Source organism: Protopterus annectens, chromosome 4.part0 (genome assembly GCF_019279795.1).
Source record: "Protopterus annectens isolate FY-2018-M chromosome 4.part0, PAN1.0, whole genome shotgun sequence".
Classification (NCBI taxonomy): Eukaryota; Metazoa; Chordata; order Ceratodontiformes; family Protopteridae; genus Protopterus; species Protopterus annectens.
In genome coordinates this window covers 1993109921-1993133451 of record NC_056733.1, presented here as the reverse complement: position 1 = coordinate 1993133451, position 23531 = coordinate 1993109921, and the positions used below count along the sequence as shown (strand labels likewise).

Sequence of the window (23531 nt, the reverse complement as noted above, 5' to 3'; positions counted from 1 at the left end):
TGTGTGTGTGTGTGTGTGTGTGTGTGTGTGTGTGTGTGTGTGTGTGTGTGTGTGTATGTGTGTGTGTGTGTGTGTGTGTGTGTGTGTGTGTGTGTGTGTGTGTGTGTGTGTGTGTGTGTGTGTGTGTGTAGGTGACTTTTCTGATGGTGATGTGTGTGTGTTTGTATGCACACAGTCACACATGTGGGCACCCTGCACAAGGGTATTTTGGAAAGTTTTGGGCCGTACATGGTAGGGTGTACAGTTCACCATCTCTGGCCATGGACATAGGGTCTGGGGCTGCCAAGGGTATCACCAGCACCACCAGGGCCGAGTCCAGATGCAATACTACTCCCCATTGGTAACTGCTGCCTGCTGGATCCACCCCCCTGTTGGGACCAGCCAGGATAACATGCCCATGGCCTGCTGCATCATGGTGTGGACAGCACACCCCCTTCAGTAGTGGTGGTGGTACTGCCAGCATTGGGAATGTGATGGTGCATGGCCACATTTACCCTCAGCCAATCATGGTGCTGCCCTACAGCCACATGGCTGCTGGCCAGCATCCGCCAAATGCTCAAACACAGATATTCTATGGTCAAGGAGTACCAAGGTCTCCCCCCACTATCTATCCATGACCGCAATACACTCACCAATGGCTGCAGTGAGTTCATATTGCCACAGACACCAGGGATGTGCTCATCCATGACCCTGTGTATATGTCTGGTGTTACGTTCATTACATGCCTGTACCCCCGTGACAGTCTGGTGACTGCTGCTGAGGCACTTGCAACAGGGGCATGAAGGGCTGCAATCCTCCTCTGAGCACCCCTGCTCATCTGCCTGTGTGGAACCTCACCAGCACTCTGGCTATGGCTAGTGCCTGCACCCTCACTTGCCATAGTCACCACAGTAGCCTGTTGCATGCCACCCTCCACCAACTCTCCATTATCTGTGGCCACTGGTTATGGGGTATGTGTGGGCATTGTGACTGTGTGTGGCATTGGGTTGACAATAGTGGGATGCCAACTGATCGCACAGTATCATCCCCTGACAACCCCACCTGTGCCTCAGTATGGGTATCATCATGGTCAGATTCTGCAGAGACATTGACATCAGTATCAAAGTGGAAGGGACTGCAGCCACCTTGTCCACTTGTGAGGGGAAAACATATGTAAATTACTACTGGCACTATAAGGTTTGCAGGTACACACACACACACACACACACACACACACACACAGGTGTGGTGCCTCAAAGGCATCACACAGACCTCACATTAGCTGACTGGGGGCATTCATGACACACAGTCAGACAATAACATACACACTCTGGACAGACCTTCAGCATCATGCAGTGCAACCCTTTCCAATTACCATTACTGCTAATATACACCTCTGGGATACAAGAGTGGTGTTAGCAGGTGATGGCCCTTCACCTAGCACACACTGCACCCATGTAAATTATTGCTGTTCACTTGTATAGCACTGTGGCAACTCCTACAGAACATACCCCCCCAACTGTACAGGGTTTTGCTGAATGTCTACATGTGTGGCTCATATGTTTGGTCTGTTCCTCATAACTCCTGTGTTTGTCTGATACATTACTGGGTTGGCCTGTGGATTGGTGCCACTAAGTAATGTCCTAATTGGAGGTGCAGATTGCATAACCTGCAGTACATGCATTTTAAAACAAAGCCGGTTACTCAAACAACTTCCCAAGCTTACACTGGATATAGTAAGTGTGCAAACATATGTTAACATGCCCGGTTTTCATGATATATCACATGAGACCTCAGAAATCAGGTTATAACAGTGTCATCATTTCATATGACATATAACCTGTGCAATCCAACAGAAGAATGTGCACATCAGTTACCGGTAACATCTGGTAGCTGAAATAGGTACAATAGGCTGGTTGCATGGGTGTGCACACCCTTAAAGTAATACTCTGTTAAAGGAACTTTTGATTTAATCACAGAATGCAGTCTTCTTGGGAAGTTGTCTATCAGCATGGCACAACTTGACTTGTCAATGTTTGCATACTCTCCCTTTCAAAACATCTCCAACTATGTCAGATTGTAAGGGCATCCCCTGTGCACTGCCCTCTTCAGGTCACCCTGCATATATCCTATTGGATGTAGGTGTAGGTTCTGACTTGGCTAGTGCAGAACGTTGAATGTGCTCTGGCGAAGCCATCCTTTTGTTGATATGGATGTATGGTTTGGGCCATTGTTGTGTGGAAAGGTGGAATTCCTCACCATCCACAGCTATGTGGCAGACACCAGAACATTTTGAATCCACAAGGGACCAGTGTTTGGAACTGTTCTTAATCCCCTCTAACTTGGCTACTGCCCCAGTTGCAGATTGTGAACAACAACCCCAAAGCAGGACACTGCCTTCACCATGTTTTATCGGGGGGGGGGGGTAGTGTTGTGGTGATGTGCAGTATTGATAGTGAACCAAACACACCTCTCAGAATTGTGGCCAAAGACTACAACCATGGTCCCATATTACCATAACACATTTTCCCACTTGCTTTTTGGAGACCTGATGTATTGATTGCAAACTTTCACCAGGCCTGGATATTGTTTGGTGTGAGGAACATCTGCCATCTTCCAACCCTACCCTATGGGCAGGACATATGGAGACCTTGGAAGGTTGTTGTGACATGTAGTACACACCCAGTACTTGCTGGAGATTCCTGCTACTCCTTCACTGTTGCTGCAGGGCTCTTGGCAGCCCTCCCTGGCCAGTTTTGGTCTTGTATTCTCATAGACTTTGGTGGGATGTCTGCAATGCTGTGGAAATGTTTTGGTACCCTTCTCCAGGCTGATATATCTGAAACATGTAGTCCCTTAACAGCTTTGTCAGCTCTATATGAACCATGGCTGTTGCTGTAGCAGGCAGCTGGGTATATGCTAGGATAATCCTGGTAGGACAGCTGACTGTTAGTTGCTGTTAATCAAAGAGTCTTTGTAAATGATGGCTGCTGTGTACTCAATAAGATGTACTGATGTAGCTGCATCGAAAGCTGCCCCAACACAGTACTAGGTTCAACCTGTGCACACATATGCATCTAGGTTGTTGTACTATTGTTATGTGTCATTATTCCTCCCCTAACATATTTGTTTGCTTTACAACTGAATTGTACAGGTTATAGGTCACATGAAAGTTGGCAGTATTCTGAACTTGTCTATTGTGCTCTCATTTTTGTATATCACACATACCTGGCATGCTAACAGGTGTGTACACCATTTATATGGACTATATACCACTAATTTCTACAATATCACCCTAGTTTTTGGGACTTTGTCCCCCCATTTTGTCAGTCTTTGTCCAGGTGTCCTGCAATGACAGGTTGTGAGGTATGCTACAGATATGTGACATCTCCTGCAAATAGGCCCCTGTCATAACTACAGTGATGCAATGCAGTAAATACCACCACAGGTGGACATGCAGATATTGCCAAATGGCTGAGTGTAACAGTTGTGTGCATGGTCACATGCATTAACTTTAGCATACCTAAGGTACTGGTGAGCCATAACAGGGAAATCCCATACTTATTCGGTTCAGGCTGCTGCCCCATGTGCAGACCAGAGGGACCCATGTAGTTGTGAGGGAGAGGTATTGTCAGCAGATTCACATTAGGCATTGGTACAATATGAACACTACTTTTCTGCACAGGTACAGTACACCCTATGATATTACACAATTTGCTGTCCTTCACCATAGATGTGCACTTGTGTGCATTACTACACCCCACCCACTAATCCATTTTGCACTGACATATGCATCTAGAGACTATGTAGAAGACAGTTTAAATGCTACATCATTACATTCATGTGCACTTTGGCCTTACCTGGATGCTCATCGCCTGTGGCCTGGGTGCCACCCACCTACACAACTGCTGTTTCCTGTGTTTGAGTTTGTGTGGGGGCTACTCCAAGGTTGGCAAGGAGCTCCTCTGTCACCGTAAGTGAGGCCTGTGTGGCTGGCCTCACACCGGTAGCAGTATAGTCCCTCACTACAGAAGCAGCCCTTTGATGGGCATGATGTATCAGGTCAGTTACTCTATGCCTAACCTGATTGTATGTGTGTCCATGGTGGCCGAACACATTCACTCTGTTCATGATCTCATCTGACAGGGCAGTCTGCTCCTGCAGATTTTGACGGCTAAGGCCAAAAAGGATGGCATAGTTTAAAATTACAGCTTCTGTGATGGCTGCTGTCTCCACATTGGTGTAAGACAGTTGCTGCTGCATGGAATCTGGAAGACAAACACAGGGAAACACATCACAGGACCTCAGACATTGCCCAGAGTTCTTTACAGAGCCAGCACATGCATATGGACTATCATTAGCCACCACTTACAAACACATCATACCCCTGTACCTGGCAGCACTGTATGAACATGCATTGTACTCCTGGTCCTAATGTGTCATGTGCCCCGCATGAGGGCCAGTACATTGCTTAACTCACCATTCATCATTCACGATATGACAGTGGCCGTGTTCCTTGCAGATGGGATGTCAATGGTGCTCAGGCTTTGCTTGCATACAGTGTGTAATAAAGCTGGAAGCATATGCTTGGGATCCTGTAGGATGCAGACAGTTTTGTTAAATTTGATTAGGCAGTTTGCACCTGATCCATGATGATGATGGGAGGGGTGTGTGTGCTGTGTATATCCACCTATACTGATGGTGATCCAGGGAGGTGATGTTTGCCCTAAGCCTGTCTGCAGCAGGTTGGCTGTAGCTGTGGTGTGTGTGTATGTGCTGTGATTGACCACCATTACATGGTGGGTTGGGTTGGTGCCTCTGAGACTGTAGACATATGTGAAGATGGCCTTGCGATTGCCCTTAGTGGATGTGTCCAGTTTGTACTCATAGTGAGCTTTACAGTAATCCACCTGTGACCTAATATGCTCGTTCTGACAAAGTTGACATGCCGCCCAGTTGGTGCCTGCTCCTACTTTGTCCTGTACAACCAATATAGCATCGCATTATGTGCTTTGTCCATTGCTGCTGCCCAACAAAGGGGTTTTCTCTACTTTGGTAGAGACAGGTTTTACAAGTAAGGTATTGCTGAGGCCATACAGCTATGTGGGTGGTCATATATCTGTTTGCAGTAGGCATGGACACAGGGTCAGAACACAGGTGACCACCTCTACAATTTCAGCATGATACTCATGCTTATTATACTACCAATGTCTGTGTCAGGGCAATGACACAACCAGTAGATGTAGAGGTGTAACTATGTCGGATGCACAGAAACTAAGGTTACACACATGTACATGTACAGCTTATTCACCTGACATTTTGCATCCCATGTCAGTTGTTATGAGGCAGCCAGGTACACCTACCCATACATACATATTCACAGGTAATACCTGCTATACATTTCTGTTCTGTGTCAGTATGACACACTGTAATGACAGTCTTTCTGCTCAGTCAGTCATGTCAACCTGTTAGGGCAGGACATCTGTAGGACAACATACATACATGGTGGACTATGAACTATAATTAGTGACACTTTCTTCATATTGCTGTAACACACATATGTCATTTGATAGTGCAGTAGCCTTTGCATTCACAGACATACCGTGGAGGATGCCTGATGATCATATGGCAGGCAGAGAGGTGAAAGGCTAGGTTTGTGGTAGTGAGAGTAGGAACTGTTAATGTTGTGAGTATGAATGGTATGGGGACAGAGCTAGCTGATATGCTGGACAGATGAAAGGTAGATATATTGTGTGTGCAAGAGACCAGATGGAAGGAGTGTATAGCTGTGTGTATTGGAGTCAGGTTCAAATAGTTTTATCATGGTGTGTATAGGAGGGGAAATGGTGTAGGGGTTAACCTGAAGGAACATTATGCCAGGAGTGTTTGTGGAGGTGATAAGAGTGTCAGATAGAGTGATGTTCAGGAGGCTGGGAATTAATGGTGTAATGTTGACAGTTGTTAGTGCATATGCTCCGCTAATTGTGTGTGTGATGGATGAGACAGACGTACTTTAGTGTGGTTGGATGAAGTGGTGATGCGTGAACCCAAGGATGAGTGAGTGGTGATTAGAGGAGATTTCAATGGGCATGTTGGTGATGGGGACAGAGGGGATGCAGAAGTGATGTCTATGTATGGTGTTAAGCAAAGGTATGCAGAAGGTGAGATGATGGTGGAGTTTGCAACAGAAGTTGGACATGGGTGTGGTGAATACATAGTTTTACAAGACTGAGGGGCATAGGGTGACATACAAGAGTGGAGGAAGATGCACACATGTGGATTATCTCCTATGCAGGTGGGCCTGTTTGAAGGGGATTGGTAACTGTAAAGTGGTGACAGGGGAAAGTGTAGTTAGGCAGCATGGAAGGTTGGTCTGTGGGATGAAAGTGATCAAGAAGAGGGGGAGGAGTGTGAGGGCAGCACCACAGATCATGTGGTGGATACTGAGAAATGGTGATTGTGAGGTTGAGTTCAGGGAAGTGTTAAGGCAGGCAGTGGGTGGCAGTGAAGAGTTAGCAAATATCTGGGTAACTACATCCAAGCCACTAAGGGAGATGAGTAGAATGGGGTTTGGTGTGACATCTGCACAGAGGAAAGAGGACAAGGAGACCTGGTGGTGGCATGAGGAAGTACAGGGGAGTATACAGAGAAAGAGGTTTTCCAAGGAGAAGTGGGATTGTCAGACAGATGAAGACAGATGAAGAAAGTAGACAGATGTATAGGGAGAGGGGGTGCATGGCAAAGAGAGTGGTGGCAAAGGCTGAGGATGGGGCATCTGAAGGGTTGTATGCAAGGTTGGAGACCAGGGATGGAGAATAGGACCTGTACCAATCGGCTTGACAGAGGCATGTAGCTAGGAGGGATGTGCAGCAGATAAGGCTGAGAAAGGATAATGTCAAAAGTGAACTCATTAGTGAGGAGTGTGTGTTGAGCAGGTGGAAACAGTACTTTGATGGGCTGTTGAATGAAGAGAATGAGAGAGTGAGAAGGTTGGATGATGTTGGTATGGTGAATCAGGATGTGCATCAGATTATCAAGGGTGAAGTAAGGATAGCTATGAAGAAGTTTAAGAATGGAAAGGCTATTGGTCCAGATGATATTCCTGTGAAAGCATGGATGTGTTTAGGACAAATGGCAGTGGTCTTTTTAACCGGATTGTTTACTGTAATCTAGGAAAGTGAGAGGATGCATGAGGTGTGGATAAAATGTGTTTGGGTACTGATTATGTGAATAAGGGTGGTGTGCAGAGCTATAGTTACTACAGAGGGATAACAATGATCAGTCACAGCATGAGGTAATGGTAAAGGGTGGTGAAAGCTAGGCTAAGAAGGGAGGTGAGGATTACTCATGGTTTCATGCCAGGAAACTGCAGTACAGAGGCAATGTTTCCTCTGAGAGTGTTGATGGGGACATACAGAAAAGGTTGGATATAGCTTTGTTGTGTTTTTGTGGACTTAGAGACAGCATATGACAGGATGACAGGATGCCTAGAGAGGAGTTGTGGTATTGTATGAGGTTGCCAGGAGTGGTGTAGGAATCCATAAGAATGCTACAGGATATGTACAAGGCTAGTGTGACAGCACTGAGTTCTGCATTGGGAGTGACAGGTGTGTTTAAGGTGGAGGTGGGAGTACATCAGGGATCAGCTATAAGCCATTTCTTATTTGCAGTGGTGATGGACAGGTTGACAGACATGATCAAACAGGAGCCCCCCCCCCCCAGACTGTGCTGTTTGCAGATGACCCTGTGGTCTGTAGTGAGAGTAGAGAACAGGTTGAGGAGACCCTGGAGAGGTGGAGGTATGGTCTAGAGAGGGGAGGAATGATGATCAGCAGGACTAAGACAGACTATATGTGTGTGAATGCGAGGGAGGATGAAGGAATGGTGAGGATGCAGGGAGTACAGTTTTCAAAGTTGGATAGGTGTGAATACTTGGGAACAACAGTTCAGAGTAATGGTGAGTGTGGGGGAGAGGTGAAGACGTGAGTATGGGCAGGATGTGAGTGGTGGGGAAGAGTGTCATGTGTGATTTGTGACAGACAAGTACCATTAAGAGTGATAGGGAAGGTCTACAAGAGGGTAGTGAGATCAGCTATCTTATATGGGTTGGAGACATCGGCACTGAAAAAAGAGGCACACGTCAGAGCTGAACGTAGCAGAGTTACTGATGGTATGATTTGCACTGGGTGTGGCCTAGCAGTGTCACAGTCAGTACTGTGCAACACACACTCTAATAGTGGTCATATGTGATCCATCCTTTCCTGGGGTGAATCAGGGCTCTGAACTGTGTTCTATGTCACTGCAGACAGACCCAGTTTCCATGGCCATAGGTTCTGCTCAGCAATATATCAGTACAGCATGTGTTGTTGAGACATAATATTCATTGAACTTCCTATTTTCCACGTTTACATGCCTCCTACTAAATTTCATTACATGCTTAATTGTTTGACATAGCTGTGTTTGTTTTCACTTCAGTTGGTATACTCCATCAGTCTCAGTGTGTGTGTCTGTCTGTATGTCTGTTTGTTTCTGTGTGTGTGTGTGTGTGTGTGTGTGTGTGTGTGTGTGTGTGTGTGTGTGTGTGTGTGTGTGTGTGTGCGTGTGTGTGCGTGTGTGTGTGTGTATGTGTGTGTGTCTCTCTTTCTCTCAGGCAGATGTAGGATATACATCTGTTTTGTATAGGCAACATCTTGCCTTTAGTGGGTAATGCTCATGAGCAGCTGATGACCTGTTCACCAATTGGAGTCCCCCACTTGCTAACTGCATGTGGAAGAGCTCTGGTATCATTCCCATAAAAAACTCCAAGTAGAACCAAAACCATGAACAACATGAAAAAAGCTGAATAAAAGCTATACCAAAACACAGTCCACACTGGAGTCACATTGATGGTTTCCAAAGATTTATTGGTGCTTCCTGGTACCTCAGCTGTAAGCCTTCAAAGGGAATGAATTAAACACCAAACCAGCCAGGTGGAATTGTGTGGCTGAACTGACATCATGCCAATTAGTTCTTTTTCTTTTACTGCCGCTGTTGTTGTAATTGCTGCTCTGTCAACTTCGTCCATGGTCCCTGGTTTGCTGCGAAATAGGACGCTGTTCCTGTCCATTCACACTCTCCATATTCAGGTTCTCAAATGACATGCTCTTCCTGCTAGATGTCATGTCAACTGATGAGAATGAAGAGTCTCATGGATGGCAAGATCTGCTTTCTGTTTAGTTCCTGGTTACCCTGCCTCTTCTGGGCTTTCATTGCCAGGAGAAAATAAGATTATTTCTATAATCTTTGATATCACGATCCAACTTCCTTTTCTTATGACTGACAACCCCCTCCAACACTTTGTAAATGCATTATTTTATTTCTTTCAGCCTAGTAAGAAGAGTTTCCCCTGGTAGCGATCCTGCTTTCCATACCCAATAGCATGGAAAGACACTCCTATAACTGAGCACTTCATGTAGGCATTGCTGCTTTTCCCTGCCTGGGAGGACTACTTCATGGAGGTGTGTGATGAACAGCATCACAGAGTATAGTTGGGAATACCTCTTACAACAAACACTGTGGAGATAGCCCAACAAACTGGGGAAGAATGTTCCAGACATAGGGGCAAAATGTAAGTATTGCTGTTATACAGTTGAAGTAATGCTAGTTTGACAGTGTTTGTGTGGATATGGCTGCTCTGCATGAATTTAAGTCTGATAGTGTTATGTGGTTAACATAACACTCAACTGTAGGGCTATCTGCAGACTGGCCAGAGTTTTGACTCTTATATTTGGTATGCTACTCACACATTTTTTGGCCTTGGAAAATCAGTAGCATACTCTGAGGATTGCAGTGAATAAATGGTAACATCCATGTGTATTTATGACTTCATATCCCTCAGAACAGATATGTTACAACAACCCTGTTACACCAGCAACATTCTGAGTTTATGACAGCAATATGTCAATAATGCCCTTGTGTATGGGCCTCTGCCCCCAAGTATGTAAGGCTTTGCCCAGATCTCATGCTGTAAGAGGTGTATAGGTATAGTATATCATTATATAGTGACTTCATTCCAAATATCATCCCAGTGATGTATCAGACTGCCAGACATGTTATGTGTAGAAGGCCTTATATATGAGGATGAAGCCTGGATGTTCTGTGAGACTCTACACAGCTGAGAGGACTGTATATTTCTGGCAATTGTTGACCGACTGTCAGGATTGTGTAGCAGTGTATTGTGAATGTGTTATTTGGCCTGTGTAGGGAGGGGGGTAAATGTAAGTGTTGAGGGTCCTTTTCTATCTGACTTTGCATGCTGCCCCAGCTTCTGGTGCTCTATCAGCTGTATATGTTTGTAGGGGCAGACTGAGACATGTCCCATACCACAGTCAGGCATCAGACTCCACTGTGAATTGGGCCAGTATATATAGGGGTAGTGTGTGAGTGGCAAACATGCTGATGAATTTGTTCACACAGTCCATATACTCTACTGCTCCTGTGGCTTACCAATATGTCATTTTGAATGTGGTGAGATTGGTTTTGGGTATGCACTTTCACGCTGGTCTTTAATAGTCAGTGCTGTCACATCCCTGTAGTGCCTGATATATTTGCAATTACACATGTATATATATATATATATATATATATATATATATATATATATATATATATATATATATATATATATATATATATATATATATATATATATATATATATATATATATATATATATATGGGTTCACTTTGTAATTTCGAAATACTGAAATCTCGAATTTTAGTATTTCAAAATCACAAAGCTGAAAACCCAACCACAACGCACAAATCTGAAAACACACAATCGTAAAATTCAAAATCCCGTAAGTACGCTACACATACAGTACACACATAAACATACACAAAACTCCCCCACACAAATACATTTAAACTACACCCCCTACTTATATAGTCTAACTCCAAGATCGCACAAACAGAAACACAAACGAAACCCACACACGCACACATCTTACAGTCCCTCAAACACACACATAGCAGTCACAACACACACTTGCACACACTAAACCCTTAACCAACATACTTACACACACAAACTTACCAAAATGAAACACAAACAACCACATTCCATACCACTGGAAGCAGAAATTCAAAATATCCATGCTTCAGTATTTTGAATTTCGCTCTTCTGCCGGTTTCAGGAATGTGAGTATTCAGCTTTGTAATTTCAGAATACTGAAATTTGAAATTTCAGTATTTTGAAATTACAAAGTGGACCCATATATATATATATATATATATATATATATATATATATATATATATATATATATATATACAGATATATATAGATATATCTTTTAGATATATCTATACTGATGTATATATATATATATATATATATATATATATATATATATATATATATATATTCTTTTTTGATATCTATACATATGTTTATATAATATTCTATATGTATTTGTTTTATATGTATAGCTCCATATATCTGATGCATATATTTTTTAATATTTATCTATTACCATACACATCTATATGTGTATATTCATATATACTAAACATGACTGATTCCACAGTGTTTGTTCCCTACTATTCTGTAGCTGTACTGAATGATATATTTGAAAAAGGAGCATTTATTACTACAGCTCAGATGGTATAGTGGTAAATTGCTCTGACTATGATGTGCAGGATCCTGGGTTCAAGATTTGGCAGGGCTGATTATTTTGTTGCTGGGCAGAACAGTGGCTGATGGAGACAGAGTGATTAAGGCAGTTTTAAGCAGTTGTAAGCAGGTTTGCATGATGCTAAGTGATGCCAACACATGGTTAAATGGGAAACTGCTTAATCTGTGTAGACATCACTTAGCATCATGCAAACTCACTTACTGCCACTTACTGCTGCTTATTGCAGCTTACTCCCACTTATCCTTGTGCTAATTTCTTTAAAAGAAAAGAAAAAAGGCATGATAGGAAAGTGGCAAAAAAAGGAGACATGCATGGGGAAAAACAATATGAAAGATAGCTAGGGATGTGCAGGATGGGTATAGGGAAGGTCCATAGCAGTCCATTTCTAATACAGCAACAGCAGTACATTTGCACAGACTTTGGAGGTGAATTTGGACACTCAAACCCCTCAGAGAGGGGTGAGGACAACAGTAATGTGTTGTTAAGCCAATTAGACCAGATTACATGTGTCCAGTGGACATGTGTGCGAAATGGACAGCTATGTATGGGATGACTTTTTTTGTGGGAACAGATTGACCCTTTTTTTTCTTATAAAGTGAGAGTGGGATGTTGGGAAAGGATAGTGTGTATATTTGGGGAGGTAGGTTGTGTAGGAAGACAGACAAGCAAGACAAGATAGCAGACAGGGGTGGTATATGACACAAGTGGGGGTAAACACCTTGGTCAGGGAGAGTGGTAAGGAATTGAATGCAAATGAGCCCCCAAATGGATACATTGGGACTGAGGTCCCTACCCATGGACAGTCACCACTGCACCTTCACGGCCCCAAAGGTGGCTGTGTTGGGGGCTGAGCAGGAGGGGCAGGCTGACCCTCAAGATGTGCCACAAGGCCCTCAAGCTAGTGTAGCTGATCTTCAAACTCCTTTTGAAGCTCACTACACACCAACCCACAGACCTGACTTCGGGTGATGGCGTACTGTTTGTACCCGCTCCCAGGGGGTACAGGCCTCATATCCTGAGGCAGTTCCACCCGAAGGTGGTGCAGGACCAGTAGAGGAGGAGGGCCAGGGTTGGGTCCCACATGTGCTGAGGCCCAGTGCCATGGTCAGCTGAGGTGGGATAGGCAGATCCGCTGGGATCGGCCTTCCCAGACGAGCTATGGTGTTGCGGTTTTATAACATATGTTGTTTAGTCATGAAAAACACATTCCAGGATTAGTCATAACAGCATGCATGGGTGTTTCCATTAACCCAAAACAACAGATATGGAACAGTTGCATAGCAAACAGAACACATGCATATATGGAACCACAGTGGGCATTATAACGGCATGCAGGGTACACTGATAGCAACAGGCCACCAATGATAGTATTTAAACAGGGAACATTAATAGTCAAATGTTTAAATATTTGTAGAACAATAGGACACATGTCTCAACAGTAGGTTTGGTGAAAAACATACACGTTGATTTCTGTGTTTAGATTATTGGTGCAGATAGGGTGGGGGAGAGAGCGAGATGTCAATTAACAACAGCATAGGCTTCAATTGCTCACAGCTTTAATGATCATTGCTCTAATCATTACCCTCCAGGTATTACTTCACTTTACATCGACCTATGGCCTTGGGTTGGACAGAGGTATGTTTGTACACAGTGTATAATTACAGTCTTCTTACAGCTAAGATATTCCTTTTCTTAGCTGGCAGACCTGTGAAGTAAATTTCTGTTAACACTACCTGACTGCTTCTGCACATATTCACATATTCCTGGGTGAAATTATGCATACAGCTTACTACCACTCCCAGGATTCGAATCATGCCTGTTTGTGCAAAAAATGCACCAAGCTTGTGTTTCATCAGAATGAGCTATTGAGAAACTGCTGCTTCTTTTTTGACTGTTTTGCCTAATACTCTCTTGGTTTTACAATCTGACCTTGTAATTCTGACATTCGTGCATGGCAGATAGTTCTTATACTGTATATTCATACTTTGACATATCACAGTCTGGAAAACATTGGTTAACACAACATTACTATTCAGGTATCAGATCTTGGTGCATGGAACATTTTGTATAGTTAATCTCCTGCTTTACAACTCCACAATCTTTGTCAGATGAGCCTTGATTATTTAATGCTTTCAGAGCTATAGTTGCTGTGCAGACACTGTACACATTTCGATTCATACCACCACATACGAAAGTAAACACAACCAGTGTGGGGTTTTGACTTTTATTGACAGGTACTGACACTTTTATTGATATATACCCTGTACGTCACTGTTACTCTGCTAATGTCTCATTTAGTCAGTTCAAACCATACACACACACACACACACACACACACACACACACACACACACACACACACACACACACACACATACACACTCACTCAGCTATGCTTAAACTTTAGTGAGGATGGAAAAAAAATAAACGTGTTTTATTTTTATTTATCTTAGGGGTCTGCACATTGCTTTCTGCCTCTTAGGTCAGGACATCTGGACAACTACATCATACATGGGGGTATTATTTAGTATGTTCCTCTTAGGAACATGCTTACTTATTTGGTATGCCAGCATGTACACTAGCATACCACTGTGGACAGTATCTGTGCTAGACCATTGTGGGGGGGGGAGGGTGCTTCTGTGTGTATTCTAATGTATTTTGTCTGCAGACACTATGTTGTGATAACAGTGTCCTCAGACACTATTAGTTGCTTTACAATTGCCGTGCGGCAATTCTAGAGTGCAGGGGGCTTGTGTACTGTGCAAGCAATGCTCAGACATACCCCCTGCAATCATTCACGTATCATGTCCATGCAGGTTATACAGCAGAGCGCCTTCATGAATATGCAAGGTGCACTGTTGTGCTGCACTGGCATGATCTACTCCATGCTGGAATAGCACTATTCCTGCACAGAATTTAATGAATCCAAGGGGCTATCATTTAATGCTTTCTAGGCTCCCACATGCCTTCCTGTCCTTATTTTCACTTCATAAATGGTTATTAGTGCAATGTTATGATCTGATATTGCTTTCTAGTAATGATTATACTAAAATGCATGGGAAATACTTTCACTTATTGTAAGAATTCATATAAATCATTTCTTTTCCCTTAGGTGTCAAAACTGATGCATCATGATACATTTTACTTTTCAATTATACGGAACCCAGTCTCTGTAATGGAGTCAGTTTTCATATACTGCAATTCAGACACTGAAGTCTTCAAAGGTGCCAAAGACTTAAATGAATTTATGAAGTCCCCTTGGAGTTACTATAAGCTAAATTATACCAAGAACTACTATGCCAGAAACTTCATTTGGTTTGACTTTGGGCTCAACCATAATCGTGCCGATGACGAAGATTATTTTGTAGCTGCTGTATCACAGATTGAGAGCACCTTTAACCTGATACTCATCAATGAGTACTTTGAGGAGTCCATGATCCTCTTGAAGGAGGCTCTGTGCTGGAGTATGGATGACGTGACTTACTTTGTTCTGAACAAGAGGAGTAAAGCAAGTACTCAGAACCTGACCAAGGAAACAGCTGAAAAGATAAAGCAATGGAACTCCTTAGACTGGAAACTCTATCTGCATTTCAATAAAACATTCTGGCAGAGAATTGAAGATACTATTGGGCTAGAGAGGATGAAAATACAAGTGCAGCTGCTAAAAAGCAAGATCCAAAAACTGAGGAACACTTGCCTAGAGGAACCAGATGCAGTAGAGCCGTCCAATGTCAAAAACACATTTTTTTTGCCTCATCAGCCAAATAAGGTAAAAATTCTGGGTTACAATCTTAGAAGTGGCTTGGACAATATTATGAAAAAACAATGCCAGCAAATGATTTATAGTGAGCGCTGGTATTCCATTCTATTATATGCCAAACAGTACTCTAATGCATCTGCACTAAACCAAATAAATAAATATAACAAAGACATACTTGCAATAAAAAAGAAAAATGAACAAAAAGAAAATTGAGTGGTTTAAGATGAAACACAACTATTCAAAGACTTGAAAATGGTAAATTCATATTGTTCTAGGCAAAAAGACCTGTAGAAATGGGGTATTACCTTAACTTTTGGATATCAAGTTATCTTTCCCATCAAAGTTTGCAAATGTGTATTGTGTTCAGAAGATAGTATTACATACAGCATACACAAAATCTGAGAATAACTTACTTTTTGAATCATAACGGAATATAAAAAAGAATGTTTAAAAGGTAATGAGTCTTCAGAGCTCCAGAGGGGGAACTTGTTATTGGTGGTAAAATACCAATTTTAATCTGTCTGCAGAAAATCACTTAACAAAAGTATGCTTAGTTTACTATTGTTTTAATATTTAATATCACCTCTACAAAATGCACTTTCATGGACAATGTGAACCTTTAATTGTGACTCGGGATCTGGATCCATGTTTAAATATATTTTGAAAATTCTATATTTAATAAGGTAGACTGTGATAGCAGGTTATATGGCACTCTTGATACAGTGAACGAGCTGACATGGACGTTAGCGAATGACCTTGGCACAGATGAAGCTGGCCTGGAGGAATGGGAATTAGTGACCATAGTTCATTGTGACCACGCAGGGGAGAGTGACAGTTCAGTTCATTGTACCACTACCTCCTATTGGAGGCTGGGTGGTACAGCAACATATGTAGTTTGGATATTTGACTTTATATGTACTAGGTAGCACTTTGTTTTGTAGTTGAGGATACACATGCGCGCACTTGCATGTGTGTGTGTGTGTGTGTGTGTGTGTGTGTGTGTGTGTGTGTGTGTGTGTGTGTGTGTGTGTGTGTATATATATATATATATATATATACGTGTGTGTCCCCCTATTTCAGCAAGACATATTTGTTCCACCAAGGGGAGAGAGTTGGGGAAAATGCCATACTACCTGAATAAAAGCTCAAGATTGGATAGCTTTTACCTTGTTATGGTACAGCCATTCGGACAGGGAAAGAGATGATTAGGTAACAAGACAAGGGTGACGATTATATGGAAAGGACTTTGAAATCTATATCAGAAAAATCAGGGACTCAGTCATTATGAGAATCATTATCTGCTAGAATATGAAGTAAAGCAGATTTTATAAGGACAACACATGGTTCAAGGACTAAACAGAGAAAATACTTCCAAAACCTGAATGGGCAAAATCTTCTCTGAAGAAATGTCTCTTGGTTAATGTGTCACAATGTTTGAGTTTTTTGATGTTGTATATTGTATATACTGGTATTTAAATATGATTATAAAGACTTCACTGAATTGTGAAGAAAAAGTTCATTAATTATTTGTCTTTTTAAAATAAAATTTCTGAAATACAGTTTGCAGTTCATTAATTATTTGTCTTTGTAAAATAAAATTTCTGATATACAGTCTGCATAGTATTATTTACTTCATTTCAATTGAATTTTTATGTACTTTGTGGTGGTACTTGTAAAATTCTGAACTGAGATGTGAAGCACCCAAAGTAATACCAGCTGTCTCAACAGACCCTGAATCAATTCTTCAAAAGTTTCTACATCAGCATTCCACAATGAGGACAGGTTTGGTAACATATCACTTTGAGGTGATTCAGGCACTAACTAAAAACTCTATACCCAAGCCTAGTTTTTGTATTTGCAAATCCTTAGATTCACAGATTCATAGGTGTTTACTAGGCTAACAACCTCAAAGGCCTTTTAAGCCTAGCCATGCATCCCAAACCTCTGACAAGTTCTGCAACCCTTGATAAGTGTAAGCATGGACCTGGGAGATGAACCATTCACAGGATACCTGTGTCCATTAGAGACATAAGTGCCAAACCAGGGATAAATTTCCAGTTTCCCATCCAATTTCCCGAGTTGCACTTGAATTGTGTTAAGGAGGAACTCTACTTCACATGGATGGGGAGCCTGTTCCATAGATGGGGTAGTCTCTGGGATAAATTCCTCTCTCTCCAGCAGGTCCTATTTATATCACAGGTAAGGTTTAAGTCTTTACAATGGGTAATTCTGGTTCTGTTTATTTTCTGGATATGCAGGAGGTCCATCAGAGTGGGGTCTAACAATGCCCTGTATGCCAGGCATAGATCACTCAAATGCTTGTAGGAGACTGAATACAGGGATATGGCATTGAGGCAGTCTGCATAGGATGTATTACTTACACCCTGTATTCTTTTAGCGAGAAACCTCTATAGACATTCCAACTGTTAGATATGCCTTGTTAGGTACATAGCAAAGGGGGAATTGTACTCAATGATATGTATGATGAATGCATAATACAGTGAAACAATGACTTCCTTGGACTTAGATGCCATACCTTTGTTTATAAGTTGCACAACACAGAATGATTTCCTCACCACTGTAGACACATGATGATCAAAGGCTAGATTATGTGTGTCCCTAAGTTCTTGACTACTTGATCATCTCTAAGGGGTGTGTTGTCATTATGATAGTTACCAGGGATGGATGACTTCCCAAAATATATTGTTATGCATTTCTTGCCATTTAGTTTTAATCCATGGCTCTGACACCAGTTGTTTGTCTGTGTCAGCCCCTCCTGCAGAACATTTGTGTCAGTGTGAAATTCAATGACAGCTCCTAATTTGCAGTCATCTGCAAATTTAGTCAGCCAGAGACCACTAACATTGACCTTGACTTCTGAGAAGTAGATGCCAAAAAGGAGCAGTCCAAAGACTGATGTGACTGGCCTCTTCATAGAGATGGACTCTCCAATTCTAACTTCCTTGGTCCTGTCTGTGAGACAGTTGGCTATCCACCGGGTGACATATTGGTTTGAACCTAACCTCCTGAGTTTGTCAACAATGCCTGGGTGGGGTATCACGTCAAATGCCTTGTCCAGGTCAAGGTAGGCAGTGTAAACAATTCTACCCTCATCCATTGCTTTGGTGACCTTCTCAAAGAAGTCCACCAGGTTGAGTAGGCATGATCTGTCCTTGGCGAATCCAAACTGGGTTGGGTCCAGTATCTGGAGATTTACTATATCTCTATTGATCATCTCCATAATAATTCTTTCCATGGCTTTACATATAAGAGTAGTGAGACTTATGGGTCTGTAGTTTCCCAGGTCTGTAGATGGCTCATCTTTGTGCAGTTGGATGACTGTTGCCTTTCTCCATTCAAGAGGCACAAAGCCTGTTTGGAGACTACAGTTAAATAGTTATTCCAGAGGCCCTGATAGGTCATGTTTCATGCTATTTAGAAGACATCCTGGGATACTGTCTAGGCCCATTGATGCAGTGTTCTTAGTCTTAGAGAGAGCATTAAGGACCTGTTCCCTAGTAATAATAGGGGGGTTATATTTGATGATATTTCCTGAGAGAAGATTGAAGGGGAGAGGAGTAAAGTTGGAGATGAATTTATCATCCGGGAGGTTTGCTATATTTTCTGGCTCAGTATAGGTGGCAAAATTTACAATGAGCTCTGCACACAATTGTGTATTGCCTTTGAGGCTGCAGACATGGCTAAAGAATGATATGTGGTTGTCCTTGGCCTGGAGGCCAAACTTACCTCAAATTTGGCTCTGGTAGACTTTATTTGTCCTCTGAGTTGTTTGCTTAGATTCATGAGAGTGCATTTATCCTGCTGGGTGCTGCACCTCCTAATTTTTGCCATGATATTTTTTCCTCCTGTTATACAAGCAATAGATTTTGTGATTCCACCAGGGTGGCTTGTTTTTTTGAATTAGTTCTGTACTTCTTCCTGGTGGGTACAGCTACCTTTATGCCGCTTGTATAGGGTTTCTTTGAACAGTTCTGCACAGGCAGAAGTATTCTCAGGGTTTATGGGGGCTTGAAATTTTGCCAGGTTCTCACTTAATAGCAGGAGGTTAGTGTTAGAATAGTTTCTGAATATTCCAGGTTTAGCCAGGGGTCCAGGAAGTGCTTTGTGCTTCAAGTGAGCAGGGCAATTGAGGAGACATATCTTGTTGAAATAAAGGACATGTCCCTCCCACAAGCCCATTGGACACCAACACTTGGAACAAAGCACTTTATTTAATGAATAAAATAATGACCAGAATGACATTTATTTTAGTATCCTCATATTGCATCTTTGAACTTAAATTTCACTAATTTGATTTGACCAAGAAACTGATATTTGACATTTTTAATTATGTTACTGTGATTGGCTACTTTGTCATTTGTCACAGTTGTGCTTGAGTGCAAAACTTTTCTTCAGCATTGTTCTTTTTTTATTGTTTCCTTAGATGACTATGGAGACCCTCTTCCACTGGCTTACTCAGCATGTTTGTTCCATGGAAGCAAAATTCTAATGGCTCATTCACTCCTTCTTAGGGTGAGGGTTGAGCAGTGGGAGTAGGCCATCATTCAACTCAGTGGATTATGAGATTTTACCTTAGCACTCTGTGTATTCCCACTACACATCCCTGCTTTGTTCCAAGTGGTGGTGTGCAATGGGCTTATGTGAGGAGCATGTCCTTTACTTCAACAAGATATGCCCTTTCAATAGCCCTGCTCAGCACAAAGAATTTCCCTTGATCTCTGATCTCCACCAGGGACTGTCTATGTAGTTTGCACTCCAGGCATGCTGTCTCTGACCATCACTCCTGGAGAGATATCAGCAAACCCCTATCTTATCATCTTCCTCTACTTCATGGCTAACCCCTCCAACAATTGAGTTGCTGGTCAAACATGAGTACCCTGGGTCATAATCAGGGCTTTAGCCTTTTCTGTCAGTGAATCTGGTTCTACTGATCATTTCTGCTGAAGCATCATGTTCAGTAAATCATTGTACTTTTGCTTACATTAACATTGTCTTTCATTTATTTTTTTGTGATTACTAGCTAATGCCATTGTATTGATTTACTAGCTTTAATACATTACAGTTTTTCTTCATCAGGTAATCCCATTATAGATCTAGGCTTGTGTCTTTGGTCAGACTGTGTGGCTTGCTCATAGTCACACACATATAGAGTATAGGTAGTGGTTATGAGAATCAAGGTAAGGTTTATAAGAAGAGTTTGCATCATTTAAGTACTTCTCTAACATATATGGCATTTTCTTAATTTGGTTCATTTTTATTTGACTGTAGGTAAAATGTTTCTAACATTTATTATGCATAGTTCCATTGCATATGTATGGTTAAGAATTCTATTTTACCATTTACATCCCTTTTACTGTATTCACTATTGCTTAACATGAGTTCAGTTTTTCCCTTATTGAGACATCTGGGAGGTCTGAAGTGCCCATCATCCTGCAAAACAGTGCAGAAAAGCAACATATTCACAGTGGATGAAGTATTAAGCACAAAAATGTTTTACCAAAGACCACATGCATGCTTCAGTTTGCTGGTGTGGTAGGGTATGGTGGACAGTAAAGCAGGATTACGAAGTACCAGTGAGCTAAATCAGATATTTTCTAAGGTGAGATGTGCAAGTCTTCCGTAAACAGTTCTCTTATGCCACTGCATATGTGTAGTTGTGGATTTATGCACTAATTTACTAGACCAGTCTTCTTTTTATTCTGATAATGATAAAGAAGAAGAGGATGTCACCTCTCTTGATTCTTAAAGCAATATGCCACAAGCAAAATAACTTTCCACAGCAAGTTCACCATTCTCATGAGATTTTTTTCTAAATCAGTAGCAAATGTTCATCATATTGTTCACGGCTGCAGTAGCCTTAGCTATGTGGGTTATATCCTGCATATGATATAACAGCTGACCAGCTTCCAAATCCTCAGAGCACCTTCCATGTGCCCAGACCATCAGTCATCTTGAGCTGAGCTGACTAAAAAGACAGGTTTTGGCACTAAGCCTTTCAGAGCACTCATGCCAACAAACAGATGGAGGCTGAGCCCTGAAATGACAATGTTAGTAACAACTAGAAGTAAATGTCCACACTCTGGCATAAATAACACACTGGAAAAGAAGGAAGGTAGAGGGAGGCAAGGTGTGTCTACTGCAGCAGTGATCATTCAAAGAGCTATACTCTTGCATCTGATAGGTTCAAATGATTTCACAACTCTGTATGATTTGTAACGAAAAGTGACCTTCACCAAGGCTTCTGTTTCTTGCTTTTCAGCTTTATGTCATCTACTTAAATTTCACTTTCAGCTCAAAGCCTCATTCTTATTGTTTACAATTTAGTTTTACAATTGTATCATCCATTAAAATAATATATACACAAAACAGTCAGCTTTAAAAGTAATAAAGTCTTGTCAACACTATCCTATAAGAAGTCTGAATTTATCCATCTTATCCCTCACTTCTGATAAACTATGCTGAAATTTGCCACCAATAATTTAATTTGTTCAACTACAAACATTTTCAACACTTCCCAGTCTTATTTATTTCCATTTATCCACCTTAAGTGAGCAATTACCAAAATGTTTTCTCAAAGAACCACTACTTAGTTAAATCTCTCTCTCTGTAAGTACACACTATCCCATGTGTATTACCCTCTCTGGTGAGGGCAGGTAATAAATCTGTCTCATTTGAAGTAAAAATCAGACTTGACACCCCCACATGAGAAAACAAACTAAAACATTTCTCCAAAGCAAACTTTACCTACTAAGTGAGGGTATAAAATGTTTCAAGCCCCCTGCTAACACAGCCAACAATGACTTCTATGCAGAGGAGTACACAAATGCCCTATATAGACATTTAAACAACTGTATAGACTCAGCTGTACCTCTCAGTCAAAACCAAATCCTCCTGAAGAAACAGGCCACCCTGGTGGACCGCAAGTATAAATAGGTTACAAGGAAGAAACTGCTATCCAAGAACAAGAGGAAATTTACTCACCAGAAGAAGAATACCCTCCACAGCTTAAACAAGCAAATCAGATATCTTTGTAAAGTCCTCTAAAGCCAATTATGAGGTTAAATTAGCATCTCTAGCTTAAGACGGTCATAAGGCTTTCTTTAGCTATGTCCAAAATCTTAAAGGGAATGCCCAGCTATATGCCAAACTAATTGTGGATGGTACTACTCATAGTGAACCCAAAGAAATTGCCAATCTGCTGGTGGACAGATTTAGTGCAAATTTCACCCCTCTTTCCCCACCAGACACACCCCAAAGCATCCCTGTCACCAGTCCACTACCTAGCATCTACAGACAGCAGGTCATATGATCATATCTGCCCTCTCCAAAGCCAAAAACACAGCCAAATGGGACCAGGTAACATCCCAGGCTCCTTACTAAACAATTTAAAACAAGACCTAGTTGAATCACTTGACATGCTCTTCAACTGTAGCCTGAGCACTGGCTTTGTTCCAGTAGAATGGAGAACACTAACAGTAATCCCCCTTATACAAAAGGGGTTCATCAACCAACTCTTGAAACTAAAGACCCATAAGCTTAATGAGCCTTAACTGCAAGGACATGGAAAGAATCCTCATGGACCTTATCAACAAGAACATAAGCAACCTCCAAACTCTTGACCTGACCCAGTTTGGCTTCGTTAAGGACAGGTCTTGCTTATTAAACCTGGAGGACTTCTTTGTGAATGCCACGAAAGCCCTGGATAAGGGCAAAGCAGTACATACTACTTATCATGACTTATCCAAGGCCTTTGACAAAATCCCTCACTCAGGTATCATTCAAAAACTCTCCCAGCTAGGGAAGTCTACATCACATGGGATCACCCATTACCAACAGTTCAAAAGACAGATGTGAAAAAACAGATATAGCAGCCCATGAAAAGAAGACAAAAGTTGCATTGATCATTGAAATCGCTATACTCAGTGACTACAGTGTCTTGCATACAGACAGATACAAAGTCATAAAATATCAGTATTTGCAGACAGAAATGAGAGCAATGTGGAAGAAAGATACCCAGACAGTTCCAATAGTAGTAGGGTATATACAATTGCATATAGATATGTTGCCAATACATGTAACTCTGTATGAATTGCAGA

The 23531-nt window shown here is 41.8% G+C and overlaps 1 protein-coding gene across 1 annotated transcript in view; it reads left to right on the top strand.

The window, feature by feature from the left end:
• The window catches only part of LOC122800515 (galactose-3-O-sulfotransferase 2-like), a 97995-nt gene extending 81636 nt beyond the window's left edge, over positions 1-16359 (top strand). Inside the window, exon 2 of the mRNA XM_044069954.1 lies at positions 14767-16359. Within this exon, the coding sequence (XP_043925889.1) occupies positions 14767-15627 (861 nt within the window). The 3' untranslated portion in view covers positions 15628-16359. The remainder of the gene's footprint in view (positions 1-14766) is intronic.
• The last annotated feature ends 7172 nt before the right edge of the window (positions 16360-23531 follow it).